General features: G+C 41.0%; 1 protein-coding gene across 1 annotated transcript; it reads right to left on the reverse strand.

The window, feature by feature from the left end:
• Positions 1 to 144: 144 nt before the first annotated feature.
• On the reverse strand, positions 145 to 19,864 carry LOC120561543 (matrilin-2-like). The gene is made up of 12 exons (XM_039804671.1): positions 19,663 to 19,864; positions 16,851 to 16,995; positions 15,774 to 16,346; positions 15,354 to 15,476; positions 8,667 to 8,789; positions 7,884 to 8,006; positions 7,068 to 7,190; positions 6,764 to 6,886; positions 4,484 to 4,894; positions 4,229 to 4,381; positions 3,785 to 3,877; positions 145 to 387 (listed from the first exon to the last, which is right to left on the reverse strand). The coding sequence occupies exons 2-12, from the start codon at positions 16,975 to 16,977 to the stop codon at positions 332 to 334; spliced, it is 2,028 nt and encodes a 675-aa protein (XP_039660605.1). The 5' UTR covers positions 16,978 to 16,995; positions 19,663 to 19,864; the 3' UTR covers positions 145 to 331.

Here is a 19,864-nt window from a genome sequence, read left to right on the forward strand (position 1 = left end):
TGAAGGTATGCAGTTATATTACTGACTGAACAGCTTTCTTTTTTTTTTTTTTGACGTACCATAAGGCTTATCCCCTACATTGATCATAAAGTCTGATAATAACACAACCAACAATTGTGAAGTGTAAAATATTTATTTGTCAGTTTACTGTACAAAGCTATTTATTTGATTTGGCATTACATAAAGAACATTACAGACACAAAGACACTGTTGTATACAAAACGTGTAAAAATAGCTTCAGTAGAAAGCATTGCATGTGTAGCTTGTAGAACAGGATTAAAGATGAATGCTACACTGCAGGTTCGGGGGGAGGGGGATGAGTCTCAGCCTTTCATTTGCGCACAACTTGATTCTCGAGTGACTCCAGCTTCTTCGACATGGCTTCAAGTAGGCATGTAAAGGAAAGATGCAGATACAAATGAAAACACAACTTACCAAGTTTGTCAAAAAGAATGTCACTAGGTCGGTCTTATCTACAAGAGAAATTACATTTTAATAGTCACGTTTTTCTGACCCCAAAAAATGACTATTTTATGAGTGTATACATGTGTGAAGGCAGTCAGGTCTCTTGTTGCATAGGTTGAGGTGTGCTTTCCCAAATCCTTTTATTTAATCTTTATTTTGTCAATAGATGATGCTTATAGTAGTCATTTGTTAGTTAAACCATAGTCTATATCCACGACGTTCCACTTCCGGGATTGCTCCGTTGCTGCTTTCTTTGTGTTGGAATTAAAAAAAAAAAGTTTGCAGCTTCAATCCCCAGACCTGGCTTATCTGGCTTGTCAACCCCATTACCTTGTCCTTGAGCAAGGCCCTTAACCCCGACCGCTGGAGCTGCTCAGTGGCCAGCAGATCAGACTGTGGTTGTACTGGGCAGCTTCCAGGTGTGAATGTGGAACTGTTTGAATGTGACAGGTCGTCGTTACAAATGAGAAGTTGTTCTCAATCGACTTACCTGCATATATAAAGGTTACAAAAAAAACTGTTCCTCAGATCTCTGCAGGGTAAATCCAGACAGCTAGCTAGACTATCTGTCCAATCTGAGTTTTCTGTTTTTCTCCCATCCCAGAATGCTGTGTGGACTAGCCAGACCCTCCTCCGCAGCGCTGTGGAGGAAGGTCTGCGAGACTAGTTAAACCTAGCCTGGCTGACAGCAGACCCTTCTCAGTTGTAACTGAGAGTGGGTCTGGGAAAGGTTCATTGACAGTTCATTTCCAAAGGGGCGTCACCAACGGACGCCGCTCAAATGCCTCTGGGCGCAATTGGATAATCCTTCAACCAATCAGACCAACGATCCGGGTGACGCTGCGATTCGGTAGCCATCGTGTTGAATGTAAACAAAAAGCTGCTCGCCGTCGCTGAGCTATCATCGTTGCGTAAAGCCCGCCTCAACGGTTGTGATTGGTGTAAAGCCCACCTCAGCGGTTGTGATTGGTGCCTCGATTTTGGGGACATTGGAAATGGGTTTGAATGGGCTCTTCGCCAGACTGACTTGCAGAGCAAATCTCAAATTTGCCGGAAGTTCGTCAGGGTTTACCCAGGCTAAGTTAAACCATGACTTTGTGTTAATTGTCTGGACAGACAGGTGTCTCTTTGCCTGTAGCTTGCTTGTTGTGAGTTGAACCTCTGTTCGGAAGCTAGAAACAGCTGTATTATTTTTGCCCTGTTAAAAGTGTTCATGTTTGAAGTTATATGTTTGTCATGGAGACTGATAAAAGCCTTAGATTGTCTTTTGTGTTCGATCACAAATCAGTCAGATTTAAAGGCCCTGACCAGTGTTGGTGTTAGTGAGCGTCCGCACCATTCATACTTGTACCCTTTTTTTAAATGTCTATTGGTCTTTTAGAGAGCAAAAACACAGAGGTTTGAACTATTCAAATATGTATATTTTTGCACATTATGTCCATAAGAGGGAAAACATACGAGACACAAAACTTCTTGTATATATTATATCAACATAAACTTTTTTAAAGATTTGTTTACAAAATAAACAAATAAAATAATGTCCTATACAGTAAAACGTAATTTAAAGACTGTAGATCTCTCTCCCTCTTTCCCTCTGCACCATGGTTGGTCAAAAGACTGAGAACTGAGCACAAGCAAGCTAGCTGTAGCCAGCCAGCCAGCTGCTGCTATATGAGTAAAATGAATCATGGCCATCTGGAATGAAGCAACTGAAGACAAATGGATTAGCATGATTCAAGTGGGCAAACGCTATATCTGTAAAGCCGCAGTCCTGGGTCTTCCGGTTTCCCTTTTTAAATGACGAAAACAGACTACCGCTAGCTGCTAGTATGGAGAATTACTGCCTCTTTCGCAGGCGCAACGCACATGCTAGTTGGCCGTCGGCTGTAGTCAGTGCGGTGTGATCAGTGTAATTTTTTATTGCCAAGCACAGAGGTGAGGTGACGCAACAGTCGGCCTCAGTCGCCACTAGTTCTTTGACGTCGGGTTGGTGTGTCAGGGCCTTAATATTTTTATACACATTTGTTTCTGAAATCATAAAACAAAGGACACTTAGGGCCCTATCTTGCACTCAGCGCAATTGCCTTTGTACACCGACGCATGTATCATTCCTATTTTGCTCCCGACGCACAGCGGACTTTTCCCTCCACAGACGCACGTCGGTAAATTAGGGAATGTATTTGCGCTCCCGGGGGCGGTTCAGCGAAAAGAGGAGGCGTGTTCCGCGCAAACGTTACTTGGTGCTATTCTGCAGTTTCAGAAAACTACGCCCGCCACTGACCAGGAAAACCTGGTCTAAAGTCAGTGGCGCTTAGTCTAAAGTCAGTAGCGCGCTATTCAGATGCTATTTTAGGGGCGCATGCTTGGCCATAATGTAGCGTGTGCACAACGCGCATACACTTCTCTCATCTACAGCAGTTCCCATTTTTAAAAACCATACATAATTACAAAGGAAAATATTACTGAAAATGCGCTTCATGTGTTTGGATAGATCAGGAGGCACTTACAGTCCTCAAAAAGTCACAGCATTCTTTGTGGCTTGTTGTGTTTTACACATTTCCATGAATCATGGATGTGTTGATGACATAAATGAGGAAATATTAATATATAGGATTAAGGAGACGTGATGTTGAACTACGGTGGGATTGGACACCTCGCGGAATCTGGTCCGGGAGGATGTTGATGCGCGTGTCCTGATGGAGCGGGTGGACGGAGATGGAGTGGGGGAGGAGGAAGGGGCACAACAGGTGCAGGTGGTGCGTTTGGAGGCCCACGCTCCATGGCTGCAGCAATCCTCTCCAGACTTGAGGAGATACGCCAAGAGGCCGCAGCAACATCGCCACCCGGCCAAGACGGGCATTTATTACATTTTGCCGCATCTCGCATCGGGAGCTCCCGCTGGCATGCGCCAGGCAAATCGGCCCATAATAGCAATCCGCCATGGAACAAGCGCCCTGCTCTTAAAGGGAATGTGAGATGACGCTCTGATTGGTTTATTGCACGTTACGCCCAAACCACACCTAGCTACTTCAGACCAACCCATTTTAGATTTGCGTCGGGCGCAAGAGTCATTTATCCCGTCGGTATAATAGCAACAGCGCCCGAGATCCGCCCACAAAGCTACTTGCGTTTTGCGTTTCATACTTGCGTTTCAGATCGTTAAAATAGGGCCCTCTATGTGCTGAGTTTTTGCATGTAGCTCTCTATTCATTTGCACTGGAAGATTCTTTGACAGAGACCCAATCGACCCAAGTTTACCAAAAATACATGTTAAATCTTAGTGTAACTGTGGAGTCGACAGTTATTCAGAAAAGGATATTATTCTGCATCAGGTTCGTCAGCTTCTTGGTGACCTGGTTTTGAAATAATATCACGTTCTCACACTGGCACATGTTTTCATCGGACGGTTTGTCTGTGGGGAAAAAATACATGAGATGAGAAGATCTTCCTGTCTTTGAATCAGTTTTATTTCACCCCATCTCTTTTAATCTTTCCCTGCAGGTTTCCCTCCCTGTCTCTGCCTGTAGAAAATGTAGTAGGTGTGAGGAGTACATGATTGCAGAGCAAAAGGACTTATCAGTTAGCCTAGGTGAAACAGATAATTGCACAAGGCATAACAAAGTTATAAGAGGTGCTTGAATCAGTGATCGCCATAGCAGCACCAGGTGGCAGTGATGCACCACTTGAAGGAAGAAACAGTTCTATTAGAAATCTGACATTTTTGAGCACTTCTTTTGACAAATTGCGAGTTAGTTCAATGTACTTTTACATATCCTGGACTTGAGCTTCATTGTAATTTCTCCCATTTTGTCAAAATCTTCTGCGTAATAAAGGTGCTTCTCATCAGGCTCTGAAGCTATTTCTCTCAGCTCCTGTTCAATGGCTTTGCCAACACCCAAGGCATATAATGTGACCCCTGAAAATGACAAAGCAGAATAATGACAGGTAAGGCCTATTAGAAAGAACTTAGTTTGATTTAAAATTTGAATGGCAAGGCAAGACAAGACAATAAGTGTACCAGAGTTCTTTGCTTTATCAGCCCATTCAGAGACGTCATCCTGTGATCTTCCATCAGTGAACACAATGCTGACACGTGGGATGTTCGGCCTGGCTCCTTCTTTAGCTGAAAAGCTGAGCTCAAACATGTGACGTAAGGCTGAGCCAGTCATGGAGCCTCTCCCCATGTACTGCATCCGGGACACAGCCTGCTTGATGTTCTGCGCCGTGGTGTACTGGCCTAGGGTGAACTCTGTGCGCACCTTGGTGGAGTATTGAAGAAGGCCAACATGGGTGCCTGTCCTGGAAATGTCCAGTGAGTCCACAATGCCGTTTACAAACTGCTTGACCAGTTCAAAGTTGGCAGGGCCCAGACTCTTGGAGCCATCGATTACGAAAACCAGATCCATGACTCCATCGCCACACTCTGGCTCTGTCAGAAACAAGGACAACAAGTACATGCTTTATGTATTTTGACTTAGGAGACAGTCTATATCAAAGAAAGTTAAGATCATACGCTTGCAGATCTTCCCATCTTCAGCTAACATAAATCCTTCAAAACATCTGCAGATGTATGAGTCAGTGGTGCTGACGCACTGGTGTTCACAGCCATGCTCCACGGTCTGACACAGGTCCAGACCTGTCAGTGCAATTATACAGACACAAGGATCATATTCTGTATATGCAGTACCTAAAATGGGCCAGTACTCAGCAGCAATGAGTACCAGCACTTTGGATGTTTGTCCCTTACTTCTAATTGTTATTAACTATTAATTATTAATAGGCTAATGTTTAAAGTGAAATAGGCTACATATCATTATTTACAGGGACAAACCAAGCAATTAAATGTAAAATCAGACATTCAGTACCCCCATATGGCCCGAATGGAATGATTTTTTGTTTTATAACCTTTTTTCCTTCGGGCCCCCTACTCATGTCTAGAAAAGCTGAGCCCCGAAACTGAAGTTGAGGTAACTCTCGAGATAGAGCCTTACTTTCTTTTTTGATACAGATGAGTTATCAGCACTGTTACGTTTCTCCACCGTTTCATTCATAAAATAGTGATGCCGTGGCGGCAGGAAAAAACGAGGATGATAGCAGCTAGTAGCTAACAGCTAGCAGCTAACAGCTAACAGCTAGCAGCTAACAGCTAACAGCTAACAGCTAGCAGCTGACCTGATGACAGCAAGGGTCCCAGGTTAAGAGGTCCTGGAGGTTTGGCCTACAATTTTAAGCGAGAATACAAAAATATATAGTTTTCATACAGTCTTTTGTATACATTATATATTCTAGTGTATTATCAAAATTTGTTTAACATGTGCCCCAGGTTGGGAACAACTGCTCTAAGCGATGTTGGGTGACGTCACTTCTTGTTGACGTTCAAAGTATTTTCAAATAAAACAAGGCTAGCTCGCCCCTCCCTCCTCCTCATCCCCTCCCTCCTCCTCCTCATCCCCTCCCCTCACCCTCACTCCCTCCCTCCCGTGCTTCCACGCACTAACCCCCCAACCCCCACCCCCAAATCCTTCTTGTCGGTTATTGGCTGGAACACTGTTTGTTATGTTTGGTGGTGCAGGTTGGCCAGTTTGTTTTTGTTGGCGTTTGTGGAGCCTGGGCTGTCTACAGAGACCGCGTTTTTTTACAGTGTGTTCAGGGGACAGACAGCTAGCAGATAGTGAGGAGATGTTTGCTGTATGTGACAAAAAATGTTGTAGCCTAAAAAATGCGTAACATCACAACTTTAAGTAAAGTTTAGGAAGGAGCAGGCTACTACAAACACAGAATATCCCCTTAATCCGGGTGGAGGGTTAAATTAAAAAATGTTGGCGAGCACTAGGATTAACACTGACCTTATAACTGGGTGGAATTCATCCAAAGTGATGTGACATATACATACCGGAATAGGGGACAGTCAAAGCAACATTTGTAAACATGCTGATTAAAGATATTATTCTGAATTGTGTTTATTTTGCCTCACACAAATATCAAGTCTGTCTTTTTTAAACTGTCAAATAAGTCTTTAAAATCAGGCTTTTTTTCACTTATCTACAGCTTAATATGAATTAAATTGAACATATTAAAATGAATCAGAAGCCTCCAAACTGAAACACTTCAAAACTTACATTATTTACTGTACTGTATGTTATCTATTTTTTGTTTATCTATTTTGTAGTATCCCATCAAATCACTGCATTTACATATTCACATCATATCCTTTGGCTGCAGTACACTATGTATTTATGATAATGAATGAGCTTGGACGCATAACAGGATAAGGAGGAAAGAAGCAATGCACACGTACTCTTGCATGTTTTTCCATCGGGTCGGAGTGTGAATCCATTCCTGCATTTACACACACATGAATCTTCTGTATTCAGAAACTCCTGCTCACAGCCATGTTTACCATCAGCACAATGGTCTATCTCTGCAGGAAACAGTCCGTTTAGCAATACACACAGGACAAAAAAAAAACAATAGTTATTAATGTATAAGCATTCATCACACATCACTGCGAAAGAAATGTCTTACTCGGAAATATATAGAAAAAAAATGTCTTTCTTTGTTGAAACAACAACAAGAAGAGGAAAGAAGCAATGCACACGTACTCTTGCATGTTTTCCCATCAAGTCTGAGTGTGTAGCCTTTCCTGCATTTACACACACAGGTGTCTTCTGTGTTCATAAACTCCTGTTCACAGCCATGCTTCCCGTCAGCGCAATGGTCTATCTCTGCAGGAAATAGTCAGTTTATCAGTACAGGCAGGATTGAATTTGAATCTTTTTATTTTGCACAATAAAATCAAGACAACAGATTGTGCTCAGGATTGGGGAGTAAGTACTGAGAAAATAAAGTTTTGCTCTTAACTGTTGTCTAGTCTGACCCATGGAAAGTATTTATAACCAGTGGTGTTAACAGTAAATACTATATATCACATCTGAGGTACAGTAAGTTAGTACGCTTCTTGTGCTACAGTTAACATGCTTGCAGTCATGTTGAACTGTTGGACAAATTGTGCAATCCTATAGTACTAATGAGAAACAGGTTGGAGGACATGTCCAATAGTTATTTCTTTTTTATTTTAAGATTATTTTTTGGGCTCTTGAATTGCTTTTTTATTGATAGGACAGATCAAGTAAGGAAAGTGGAAGAGAGAGGGATGACATGCAGCAAAGGGCCGCAGGTCGGTACCAAACCCGCAGCCACTGCGACAAGGACTGAGCCTCTGTCCATGGGGCGCATGCTCAACCAGATGAGCTAACCTGGTGTCCCTACAACAGTTATTGATGTGTACCGTGTTACACATGATGTAAATCAATAACACATAATTGTGAAAGAAATGTCTTATTTTGAAATGTTAAAAAAAATCTTTCTTTCTTTGTTGAAATAACAGGATAAGGAGGAAAGAAGCGATGCACACGTACTCTTGCATGTTTTCCCATCAGGTCTGAGTGTGTAGCCTTTTCTGCATTTACACACACAGGCATCTTCTGTGTTCATAAACTCCTGTTCACAGCCGTGCTTCCCGTCAGCGCAATGGTCTATCTCTGCAGGAAATAGTCAGTTCATCAATACAGGCAGGATTGGGGAGTAATTACTGAAAATAAAAGAATAGTCTTAACTGCTGTCTAGTCTGACCCATGGAAAGTATTCATCACCAGTGGTATCAACAGCAAATACTGTTTCTCTATCGTATCGAGACTATCTCTCCACCGTTACATATTCCATACTGTATGTACGGGGAGGATCCCTCTGAGGTCAGGTACATGGATACTTCTTTAAGATAAACCGGCTTGCCCAGCCACGCGCTATAACACACCTGTGCTGGCGTGGAATCACTGATAGTTTGATCGGAACCGTCTCCGAGCAGCCTACAACTGGAGAGATAGTCTCTTTACTCAGAGAACCAAGGTTACAACGTAACCAAGCGATATCATATCTGAGGTAAGTTTCTTCTTGTGCTACAGTTAACATGCTTGCAGTCATGTTGAACTGTTGGACAAATTGTTCATGCAATCCTAAAGCACTAATGAGAAACAGTTTGGAGGACATCTACAACAGTTATTGATGTATACAGTGTTACACGTGATGTAAATCAATAACACATCACTGTGAAAGAAATGTCTTATTTTGAAATGTTGAAGAAAATATGTTTCTTTCTTTGTTGAAATAACAGGATAAGGAGGAAAGAAGCAATGCACACGTACTCTTGCATGTTTTCCCATCAGGTCTGAGTGTGTAGCCTTTCCTGCATTTACACACACAGGCATCTTCTGTGTTCATAAACTCCTGTTCACAGCCATGCTTCCCGTCAGCGCAATGGTCTATCTCTGCAGGAAATAGTCAGTTTATCAGTACAGGCAGGATTAAGAATTCATTTCTAAGAAAACTTTTGTTTATTTGTTGAGTTCTGCTACTCTGCTACTTTTAAAATATTAAAATTCAATGGACATACCAAATCAAATTAAATTTACAAATTTACTGTATGTACCAAAAGATGAACTCCTTAAGTTTTTCAGAATTCTTCATATGGTTCCATTGCACCAGTGAGCACAAACAGACAACATCCAGCCAGCTAAATAAAGTGGAGGCCATTTTCCTGCTCTAAAAGTAAAAAAGAAAATCAAGACGTTCTTTTTATATATACACTACCGGTCAAACGTTTGGGGTCACTTAGAAATTTCCATTCCACTCCATTATAGACAGAATACCAGCTGAGATCAGTTGCATTGTTTTTTCGATCAGGGCAGCAGTTTTCAGATTACATTATGCGCTTACATAATTGCAAAAGGGTTCTCGACTGTTGTAGAAAGAAGTGGCTGATCTTTAATGCAACATCTACATTGTTCATTATCAGCAACCATTCATCCAATGTTCCAAAGGCACATTCTGTTTACTAATCTGATATCATTTTAAAAGGAACTGAGAAAACATTGGAGAACCCCTTTTGCAATTATGTAAGCACATAATGTAATCTGAAAACTACTGCCCTGGTTAAAAAAAACAATGCAACTGATCTCAGCTGGTATTCTGTCTATAATGGAGTAGAATGGTAATTTCTGGAAGTTTCTGCATTTACACACACAGGTGTCTTCTGTGCTCATAAACACCTGCTCACACCCATGTGTGCCATCAGCACAGTGATCAATCTCTGGGTGACATAAACAGCACAGAACAGAGATTGAAGCATTGTTAACACTATTAACAAATGACAATATATTACTGTAGAAGATACTAATTAGCATCTGAGGTAAAAAGAAAGCCTAATGTAGCCTGAAATCATTACTTCCCAAGTTTACAGTGTTCCATTTCTGAGGATGAATCTTAATAATACTACTTATACCTGTCTATCACTAACATTATGTCTTCTTCTACTACTGGTAGTGTAGCTTTAATTACTAGAATATCTATTATTAGTTATGACAAATGTTTTCTGTGTGCATAAGACATTTCAGCTTGACACATATATACCTAGTATACAAGAACACAAAAAGAGAAAACCATCATTTGTTTATCAAAAATCTAAATCCACTCTCAGAAAGACTGGTAAATGTGTAGACATGTGACCCCAAGACAAGAAAGATCAAACAATCGATGTTGTTGTGACTTCATGATAATGACACCCCAGATACACCTCCACGTTTAGCAGCTGCTCTGATGATCGCAAAAGCACACTTCCTTCAGGAAATCTCCCCCACGTTACTTTCTGTCAACATCCTCCAGAGGAGCAACAGGGACGTTTTCCAGCAGTGGGTGGAGGGACATCACTGGTAGGAAGAATGCTGGCTTTCAGCTGGATTGGAAGTGCATCAAAATGACTTTACACAATGCTTTATTCACCAAACCCCTTTGGCTACCATGCCTTCCTCAAAGTGGCCCTTTATCCTTTAAGAATAAATATTGTAGAAAAATATTTTTTAAAGATTATGGTACTGTTGATTTGGTAACTTAGTATTAATAGAGAGCCGAAGTCACGCCCTTCTACTTCCGGTCCATGGGACCTATCTTTCGAAAAAAATATGAACGGGAGTGAATGGGGAAAGACAAATTATTTTTTGATCCCGTTTGAATTGAGCCATGAATTACACATATGATGGTCATCAGTTTAATAGATAATTTTGCAAGTCAAGAAAGTCTCAGTTTATTGTTAAACTGTTGAAGTATAAGACTGTGAAAATACATAATTAGAAAGACTACCCACTTCAATGTTTCATGGATGACGTCTGGCTGAAGCTACGATGTCTCTGTGTATCGTACCGGGGATGTAACGTTACTGTAATGAGCAGAGGATCTCGCTCGTTCTTTTGCTTATCTGCTGAAAACACTTGACTGGATAAAACCCATCAGGTAAGATAACGTTACATGTGTTGTGGTACAGAGCTAAGCTAGCTAGCTAGCGAGCAAGTTGAGCATCAAGCTAGGTGACGTAAATTGTGTGAGACGAGAGATGTAGTTCACTGAGTGGTACTACGACAAACCTACGGCTAACTGAGACTTTCTTTGGTTGAAAAATTATCTTTTAAATTGACGAACATCATATTTGTAATCCATGGCTCAATTCAAACGGGCTCAAAAAAGAATTTGCTTCTCCCCGTTCACTATCGTTCATATTGTTTCCAAATTAAAGTCCCAGGAAAGGTCCATCGAAAGGGGAGGGCCTTCACCTCTCTATAGTGATTGACTGTGTAAAAGGAAACAACAGAACAAACCCTCAGACTTTGTTATGTGTGCATTCTCAAAATTTTCATTTGAACTGAGAGATTAGATAACCATACCAAAAACCAAAAGAAAACATCCACATATGTATGCAACAGGGTAACATTTTTGTTAGGTTTAGTTAAGGTTATTGCCATAAAAGTACCATCTTTACTTCCGGGCGCTGCGCACGCGGCGACCAGCAGAAGGAAAAACTTGGCGTCCTTTGTGTTGTTTTAAAGAGTCTCTGTGCATGTTTTATGTTTAAATAGTTTGTGTTTTCTCATGACAAAGTGTGCTTAACACGAACTATCCGTTGGGTTAAATGGAGCATTTTAATCGCTTGTTGGATTTTGTTTGACCTGAATCCTGCTTGCCATGGAACTACGGTGCCGGCCTCGAGGATTCAGTACACCAGGGAACAATTACTGGCTTGGAACTCACCGAGTCTACTCATTGGACAGTACCCGCTTTCTAAACTTCCAGGCGGCATACTTCGGAGGGAGAATTGTAATTCTGCACCGGGAGATGATGCTGGGAAAGTTAAGAAAAGAAAGCGGGGGAAAAAGGGTGGTGTTCGTCAGCGACTACGGAGTAAACAGCTGACCCGTATCGCTCTGCCGTCATTGATCGTGGGGAATGTACAGTCACTACGGAACAAACTCGACGAGTTGCAAGGAAATGTTCGTTTCCTGCAGGATTACAGAAACAGCTGTGCAATGGCATTCACAGAATCCTGGCTAACTGAGCAGGATCTGGATAATGGCTTGAGTGTTGATGGTTTCGGCATTCCATTTCGCACAGACAGGAACGCGGACATCACAGGTAAATCCCGCGGTGGGGGTGTATGCCTTTATGTCAACAAACGCTATTGTACTTCAGTGACTGTTCGGGAGAACATTTGTACACCCAATATTGAGTTATTGTCGGTATCCCTTCGTCCATTTTATTTGCCACGAGAATTTCCACAAATTTTTATAACTGTTGTGTACATTCACCCAAAAGCAAACAACGTCATTGCATCGAACACTGTATCTGATGTTGTTCAAGGACTTCAAAACATTTCACCAGAGGCGCCGAATTTTATTTTGGGAGATTTTAATCATGTGTCACTTAAAAAGACCCTGCCCAATTTTTACCAGTACATCACGTGCCCAACAAGACAACATAAAACGCTGGATCTCTGTTATGGGAATATAAAGGGGGCATACAAGTCTGTAATTTTGTCAGCACTGGGATCTGCTGATCATAATTGCGTACAGCTCCTTCCTATTTATAGACCATTATTCAAGAGAGAAAAACCTCAGACAAGAGAAGTTAAAATTTGGTCAGAAGACTCTACCGCCCGTTTGCAAGGGTGCTTTGATTGTACAGACTGGGAGGTCTTCAAAGACTCTTGTGAACATATTGATGAACTGACTGATGTTGTATGTTCATACATAACCTTTTGTGAGAATATGATTGTGCCTACACGTACATTTAAGGTTTTCTCTAATACTAAACCATGGATGTCAAAATCAGTCAAATCAAGTTTGCTGAACAAACAATTAGCCTATAGGCAGGGGGATAGATTAGAGAGGGTAACAGCGAGGAAAGAGGTTAGAACAGAGATCTTTAAAGCTAAACAAGCATATAAAGTTAAGTTAGAAAAAACTTGGGTTCAGCTTGGTCGGGTATGAAGACAATTGCAGGAATACACCATAATGTAAATAAGAGCACGGTGTGTATTGACGGTTTTAGATCAAATGATGACTTTTCAAATGCTCTTAATATGTTCTATTCAAGGTTTGAGAGTTTTGATTTTAAAAATGAAGTAGAAGAACTAAGAAGCCTATGTAAGGATGATTCCCATATAGTCTTAGAACAGGCAGCGGTGGAGAAAATGTTTCTCACCACTAAGGTAAACAAGAGTCCTGGTCCAGACCATATATGTGGGAGAATTTTAAAGCACTGTGCAAAGCAACTAACCTTAATATTTTCTGATATTTTTAATTGGTCACTACGGGTACAAAAGGTACCTAACCTGTGGAAAAAGTCTATTATTATTCCTGTTCCTAAATGCAATAAGCCTAAAGTACTTAATGACCTGAGACCGGTTGCCCTCACCTCTTTAGTGATGAAATCATTTGAGAAATTAGTGAAATCTGAGCTTTTAAATAAGACTGGACAAGTCCTCGATCCTTTGCAATTCGCATATAGAGTGAATAGAAGTGTTGAGGATGCTTCACTTATGTTGTTAAACTTACTGACTAAGCATCTAGAGGGTAAAAATACTCACGCAAGATTGTTGTTCATTGACTTTGCGTCCGCTTTTAACACTATTCAACCCCACATATTAGCCAGAAGACTGCTAGAGTATTTTAAGTTGAACCACAATGTAGTGGGATGGTTACTAGACTTTTTAACTAATAGAACGCAGAGGGTAAAAGTAAATGGTAGCTTTTCTGATGTATTATGTTTATCCACAGGATCACCACAAGGCTGTGTTCTTTCACCCTTACTATACATTCTATACACCAACATGTGTCAAAGCTTACATGAAAACAGGATATTTATAAAGTTTGCTGACGATACAGTGTTGGTGAGCCTGCTACAGGGGGATGAGTCTGGCCATGGTCCAGTTGTAGAGGATTTTGTAACCTGGTGTGACGATTCCTATTTAAAGTTAAATATTACTAAAACTAAAGATATGATAATTGATTTTAGAACACGCCCTGTTGATCATGTCACTACGATTATTAAAGGGGAGGATGTGGATCAGGTAGAGAATTTTAAATATCTTGGTATTGTTATTGATTCAAAATAGTCATTCGAGCTGAATTGCGAAATGGTCTGTAAGAAGAGTCAACAGCGTTTGAGTTGCCTTAGGAAACTTGCAAAATTTCACGTTGAGAGACGCATGTTGACATTATTTTATTCTGCTTTTATTGAATCTGTTCTGTCATTCTCCATTGGGGTGTGGTATGGAAGCCTGTCGGTGAAGAACAAAAACTCTTTAAACCAAATTGTAAGGTGGGCGAGTAGAATAATAGGAGTAAATCAAAATAATTTAGGAAGTATTTACACAAATCAGCTGTATCGGAAAGCAAGTACTGTCTTGAGTGATCTGTCGCATCCCTTACGAATTGATTTTAAGTTACTTCCGTCTGGTTGCCGGTTTGCAGCCTCAAGATGGAAAACAAGACGGTACAGGAATACTTTTGTTCCGGCCGTAATTGAAGTTTTAAATAATATCAGTACGAGAGAAGATTTAGTTCTTTCATAATTAACATGGATAGAGAACACCTATGTGTTGCGGTGCAGTTTGTCATGATGAGTATTGATGATTATTAATTATTACTTGTAAATTTGTATGTGGAATAATTGTATGTTGTTATGTTTATTATGTGTGGACGACCAAATTCTTTTTACTGCATAACGAATTTACCTACGGGTATGAAATAAAACGACCTTGACCTTGATAAAGACAAATATATTAAAATGTAGAATACAGTAAAAAATAGTTACTAGTGATGGAGAAGGATGAGAAGTCTCTGGTGAAGTAAGACATGTATTATTACTGTTGCATGTTTTCAGGGAAATGTTGAGTCGATATACTGGACAGCAACGGCACTCACAGCTATCAGGTAGGTTGGAACAGATGTGTTCACAGCCATGGTCCACCACAGCACACATATCCTCATATACATATACATATACAATGTATATTATACATAGAGTGACAGTGGAGTTTGTAGAATTAAAACAATGAGCTGCAGGATGTTAAAACTCTGCAGAGCTGATTAAAACTACAGAGTTTGGTGATAATTCTCTGTTAATTCATCACTGAGAATGACCTTTTTCACATACAAGTATTCATGTGATACATTTTGATATAGAAATTTGGATTATAGCCGCTTTAAAGTACTAGCAGATGACCTGCAGTGTCTCTGGAACCATATAAAGATCAAATCAAAGTTTAGAAACAAACTGCTTGGAATTTTGCAATCCCCTTTAGTCATCTCTTTTGTCATGTTGCCTGAGAAAGTTACGGTGCTTGATGATCAAAGAAGACAGCAGTGGCATTAAGCAACCTTGAGGGAGGAAAACTGTGTAAATGTAAAAAAAACTGCCTATAGCCGAAAAAGAGAACACATTTTTTTCTGGGTAAATACATTTTAAAAACAACAGATGAAATGAGAGAAAAGGAGTTCCTTCACCTTTACATGTCTTGCCATCGGGGTTGAGAGTGAAGCCCTTCCTGCACTTGCACCTGTATGAGGCAGGGCTGCTCACACAGATGTGCTGGCACTGATGGTCCACCACCTCACACATCTCTGAACCTAACACACGCACCAACATACACAACACAGACGCTTAAACATAAGGTCCAGGAATTTTGGACCGGCATACATGAAAACCTATGTTGGATTGCAGGGACCCAGATTCCATTCAGCCCAAGATTATTTTTTCTGGGAGATGGGTCAATCCTAAGCAGCATGGATAAGCACATAAGAAGCTGGGTCCAGACTAGTTAATGATAGCCAGACAGCTTATTTTAAGGCGTAATTGGTGCAAATAAACATGCATGAATGGGGAGGGATACAAAATGGATCACAAAAATAGATTTGATTCATCACCTCCACACAGTTTGGACTGGAACACAGAGATGAGGGTTTCTATCTGGCTAAAGTTGGCCACCAGGTGCACATGCTCAGAGTGTGGCTCGCTCCCTATGGCCTTCAGAGTGTTCATGTCCACCCTGCCCACTCCGACAGCAAAGATCTGGATGCCGGCATGCCTCGCCTGAGCCGCGATCTCCTCCACTGTGTCTTGAGGCCGCCCATCAGTCACAACCATAGCGATTCGCGGGATAAGCAGTTCTGCTGGTCGTGCTCCCTCTTCCTCAGTGAAGGCTGTCTCCATGGTGTACTGGATGGCCAGACCCGTCATTGTTCCTGTGGCGAGGTGCTCCATGTTCCTCACCGCCTGCTCCACCTCAGCCCTGGTGGTGTAGGTGTTGAGGGAGAACTCGGGCTGGACCACGCTGCCATACTGTAGCAGAGCGACCCGAGTGGCATCAGAGCCCACCCCGAGGAACTGCAGCAGGTTGATGATGAAGGTCTTCACCTTCTCGTAGTCGTTGGGGCGGATGCTTCGGGAGCTGTCGATGACAAAGACGAAATCCAGCGGGATTGCTTTGCAAGGTTTCTCTGTGATCAAAGACATGGAGGTTTGTTATCAGGGAAACAAATACTGCAAACTCACAGCTCAGTTCGGGGCAAAATCTGAACTAGATTCAAGAAAATAGTTTGACTTTGTATCTACCATACAGTAGAAGACTCTGAAAAGACTTTGAAAAGACTAAAGTCCGACACCATCTCTCATCTAAATACAATCTTTTTATTTTACTACCAAGACTTAAAACTTAGGATAATATCAAACACATTTGATTTTGTCGGAACGTCAAGACGGGAAAAAGACTGACTTAAGACAGCTCGGACTGAGTTTTATGACCACCTTACACCAAATGATTGAGACGATGGGAGCGCGCCCAAACTCTAGCACAACTCTCATGATTTCATTCCGATATTGGAAATGTGCCTGCAACAGGGAAATGGCTTGAAATGTTGTTTGGTGTAAGGTCAGCATCAGATAGAAACAGACATAAATGCAGTTGACAAAATACACATTTTGGTCACCAACTGATCATTTACCCGCTGGTTTGGTTTGGACAGTAGTCTCATTTCGACCTCTGGCCGCAATGGGTCTGGGACGCCGTCTGTCCAGTCGAACTGCGTTACAGCACAACAGGAAGAAGAGGCTGAGGGCCAGGGACCTCATTCTGACAAGATGTGACAACTGCAGCGTTTGGAGAAAGAGAGAGAGCGAGAGAGAGAGAGAGAGAGGAAAGCACAAGAACTGATATAAACACTCCCACAATGCACTGCAAGCAGAGAACAAACCTGCATGGAACAGTAAATTCAGAGACAGATGAGGAGAGAGGTAATAAAGGAAGAGGGAAACTGCAAGAACATTTGTTATTATTATAATCTAATTTGTTATTTGGAAATTTTTTATCTGCATCAAAATCGATTTATCCTGTTAATTGTCTGACGGTGGCCATGATTTTTAGAGAACACCTCAACCCTGTCTGGGAATATAAGGGTTTGTACAAGAATGATTTTTTGCTAAATTTAATGTGAGTCAGGTAAAACAAAATTTTTGTTGCTAAAATTCAAAAAGCCCCTGAAATAACTATTTCAATTTTTTTTTTAACCATAACCTCAAGCTTCATTACTGAACAAGCAACAATCAAAGTTAAAGCTCTGAAAATCATCCTTTATTAGTTATTATATAATATCCATAAACTCAGTTAATCAACTTTGGGATTTGATCTGATTTGATTGACTACCAGATTTAGTTAACAACATAAGGAAACTACCCGTCATCAGGCATACATGCTGATTGGTTCATGGGAATATTTGAGCCTCGCCCACTTCAAACTGGTGAGACGAGCACAGACAAAAACACAGAATAAAGAAATCTTTCATGTGAAATAACCAAAACTGGTGTGGCTAATTGAAAACATATGTTTCAAGGGATAAGGAATCCAGGAAAAATAAGGTTTAAGGTTCATGAATACATTTTTAATTGGCTTTACAAATGGCCAAATGGTGGTGCTATTCAAATAATAATAAAAAAAAAATCTTCTTTCTATTCCCATGGTTTATCTTTATACTACATTTCACTGAACTCTGTCAATTATTTGTTGAAATATGCCTCCAATTACCAGACCAACTGGAGTCCGTACAGGACTGAAAACATAACATCCTTGGTGTAGGAAACACATATAGGGACTCTGTACCAGGAAGGTAACTAGCAAAGTGCTACATTAAAGTTAATGATGAGGAGGGATATAAATAGGGAGAACTTTCACCTCCAGCATATTTGACCCCCTCAGCTTCAGATTTCACATTTTAGTGTGAATAGATGCAATGCACACAGCATTGCATGGGTTTTGTAGATCTACAGGAAAGAGCACATTCCAAATGGCATAGTCTGATTCTAAATGTGACATATTCACTAACGGCAGCATTACGCTTTGGGTTCTGTTTCTAAATGAGTGTGGGCTACACCGGGCTACACACTAGTATCACGTTTTCACGTCTGCCATCAAGTCCACAAAACTCAACAAATGAGCTTTTCGATGTTTTGGTGCATAGGTGGTTGAAAGTGATTTAAGAGAGGCTGAAAGGTACCACAGACTGTTTCCCTATCATGTCCCCAGAAGAGCCATTAATGACCTGTCATACTCAGACTGCAGGCTCCACTGCCGTCTGAAACCTGTGTGTGTGATCGGTGAAGAAATAGCAAATATATCCACATTTAAAAGCAGAATGGCGCATTGTTCATATAGATCCGATCTTAGTTCTAAGACAGCAGGTAAGATGTTAGACATTTCAGGATTTCTTAATGGAGTTCCAAACGTCTTTCTCTGCTCTGTTCAGGGTGATGACACTGAATCAGCCCAGGCAGATGAACAGTCCCACACACATGTATACGGTAGCAGCTGACCTGAGACCTGCAGGAGTCACATATCCAGAGCTGTCGACCTCTGACCTCACATGTGTTTGATGTCTCTCTGCCACAGGTCTAAAAGTGTTTTCTACATTAATTACCCAACAGTATAACAAATGTACTATCTATTTAAGGGCCACAGACCTCCATACTAAATGTCCTTCACTTTCCACTAAGCCTGTGTATTACTGTGCGTCCTGAGCGTGTTTTCACCTGTACTTAGAGCTGTCCACTTGTGATCCAATCACTCAGATCCGATTTGATACCATATCATTTGTCGACAGATGATTCCTTTAATATGTACACCATTTGGAAAACATTAAAGCTATAGTGCATAGTTTCTGTCGCCCCCATGAAGAATTCTAAGCAATGACAACAAAACTCTTGGTGCATCCATATGATACAAGCCTTCCGTGATCACGCAGCCCCCAATAAAAAATACAATAAAAAAAATACATAATAAAAAGAGGTTTAAAAAAAAAAAACTGAAGCGTTAGTGACAAAGAAAGCACAGAAACATGTAATTATCCTTTACATTTGATTTCAAATATGAGTTATTTCAGTGATTTCACAACTTGTGTGTTTGAAACAAAAATGGGGGGAATTCACTCACAGACCAATCCCTCTCACATTTCCTCAGGAATTAAAACCAAGGCTGTGTGTTTACTATGAAACACTAAAACAGTGTGTACCTAACCATGTTTTATGGGACCTGAGCTCTGTTTTGCACATTCCCTGCCTTTGATGGCTTTTCATGATGCAGGTGATGGAAACTGTTGTCCTGTAAATATTTAATTCATAAAGAATACAGGTTGCAGCTGGTGATTGCACTTTTTCACCACGTTTAAGAAAAGTTACTCATTATCCGAAAAGAAAAAACATAATTGCAAGTAGAGCCTGCAGTGCTTCAGCAACTAAACAGAGGAAAACATATCAAAAGCTACTTACCCTGTTATCAAAACCAGCTATTTCTCCTCAACTCCTGGAATCAAGGTTTCTCAATAAATCCCAGGAATACGTCACGAAAAGGAGTTCCAGCAGGAAGAGTCAGTCAATGGCAGCTCCAGACAGTAAACATGCTTACATATATCCCAGCCCTCTGGCGTTTTGTATCTGCCCAGGCACTTGCATTGCTCTGCCCCTTACTCCA

This window comes from Perca fluviatilis, chromosome 7, assembly GCF_010015445.1.
Source record: "Perca fluviatilis chromosome 7, GENO_Pfluv_1.0, whole genome shotgun sequence".
NCBI classification, from domain to species: Eukaryota; Metazoa; Chordata; class Actinopteri; order Perciformes; family Percidae; genus Perca; species Perca fluviatilis.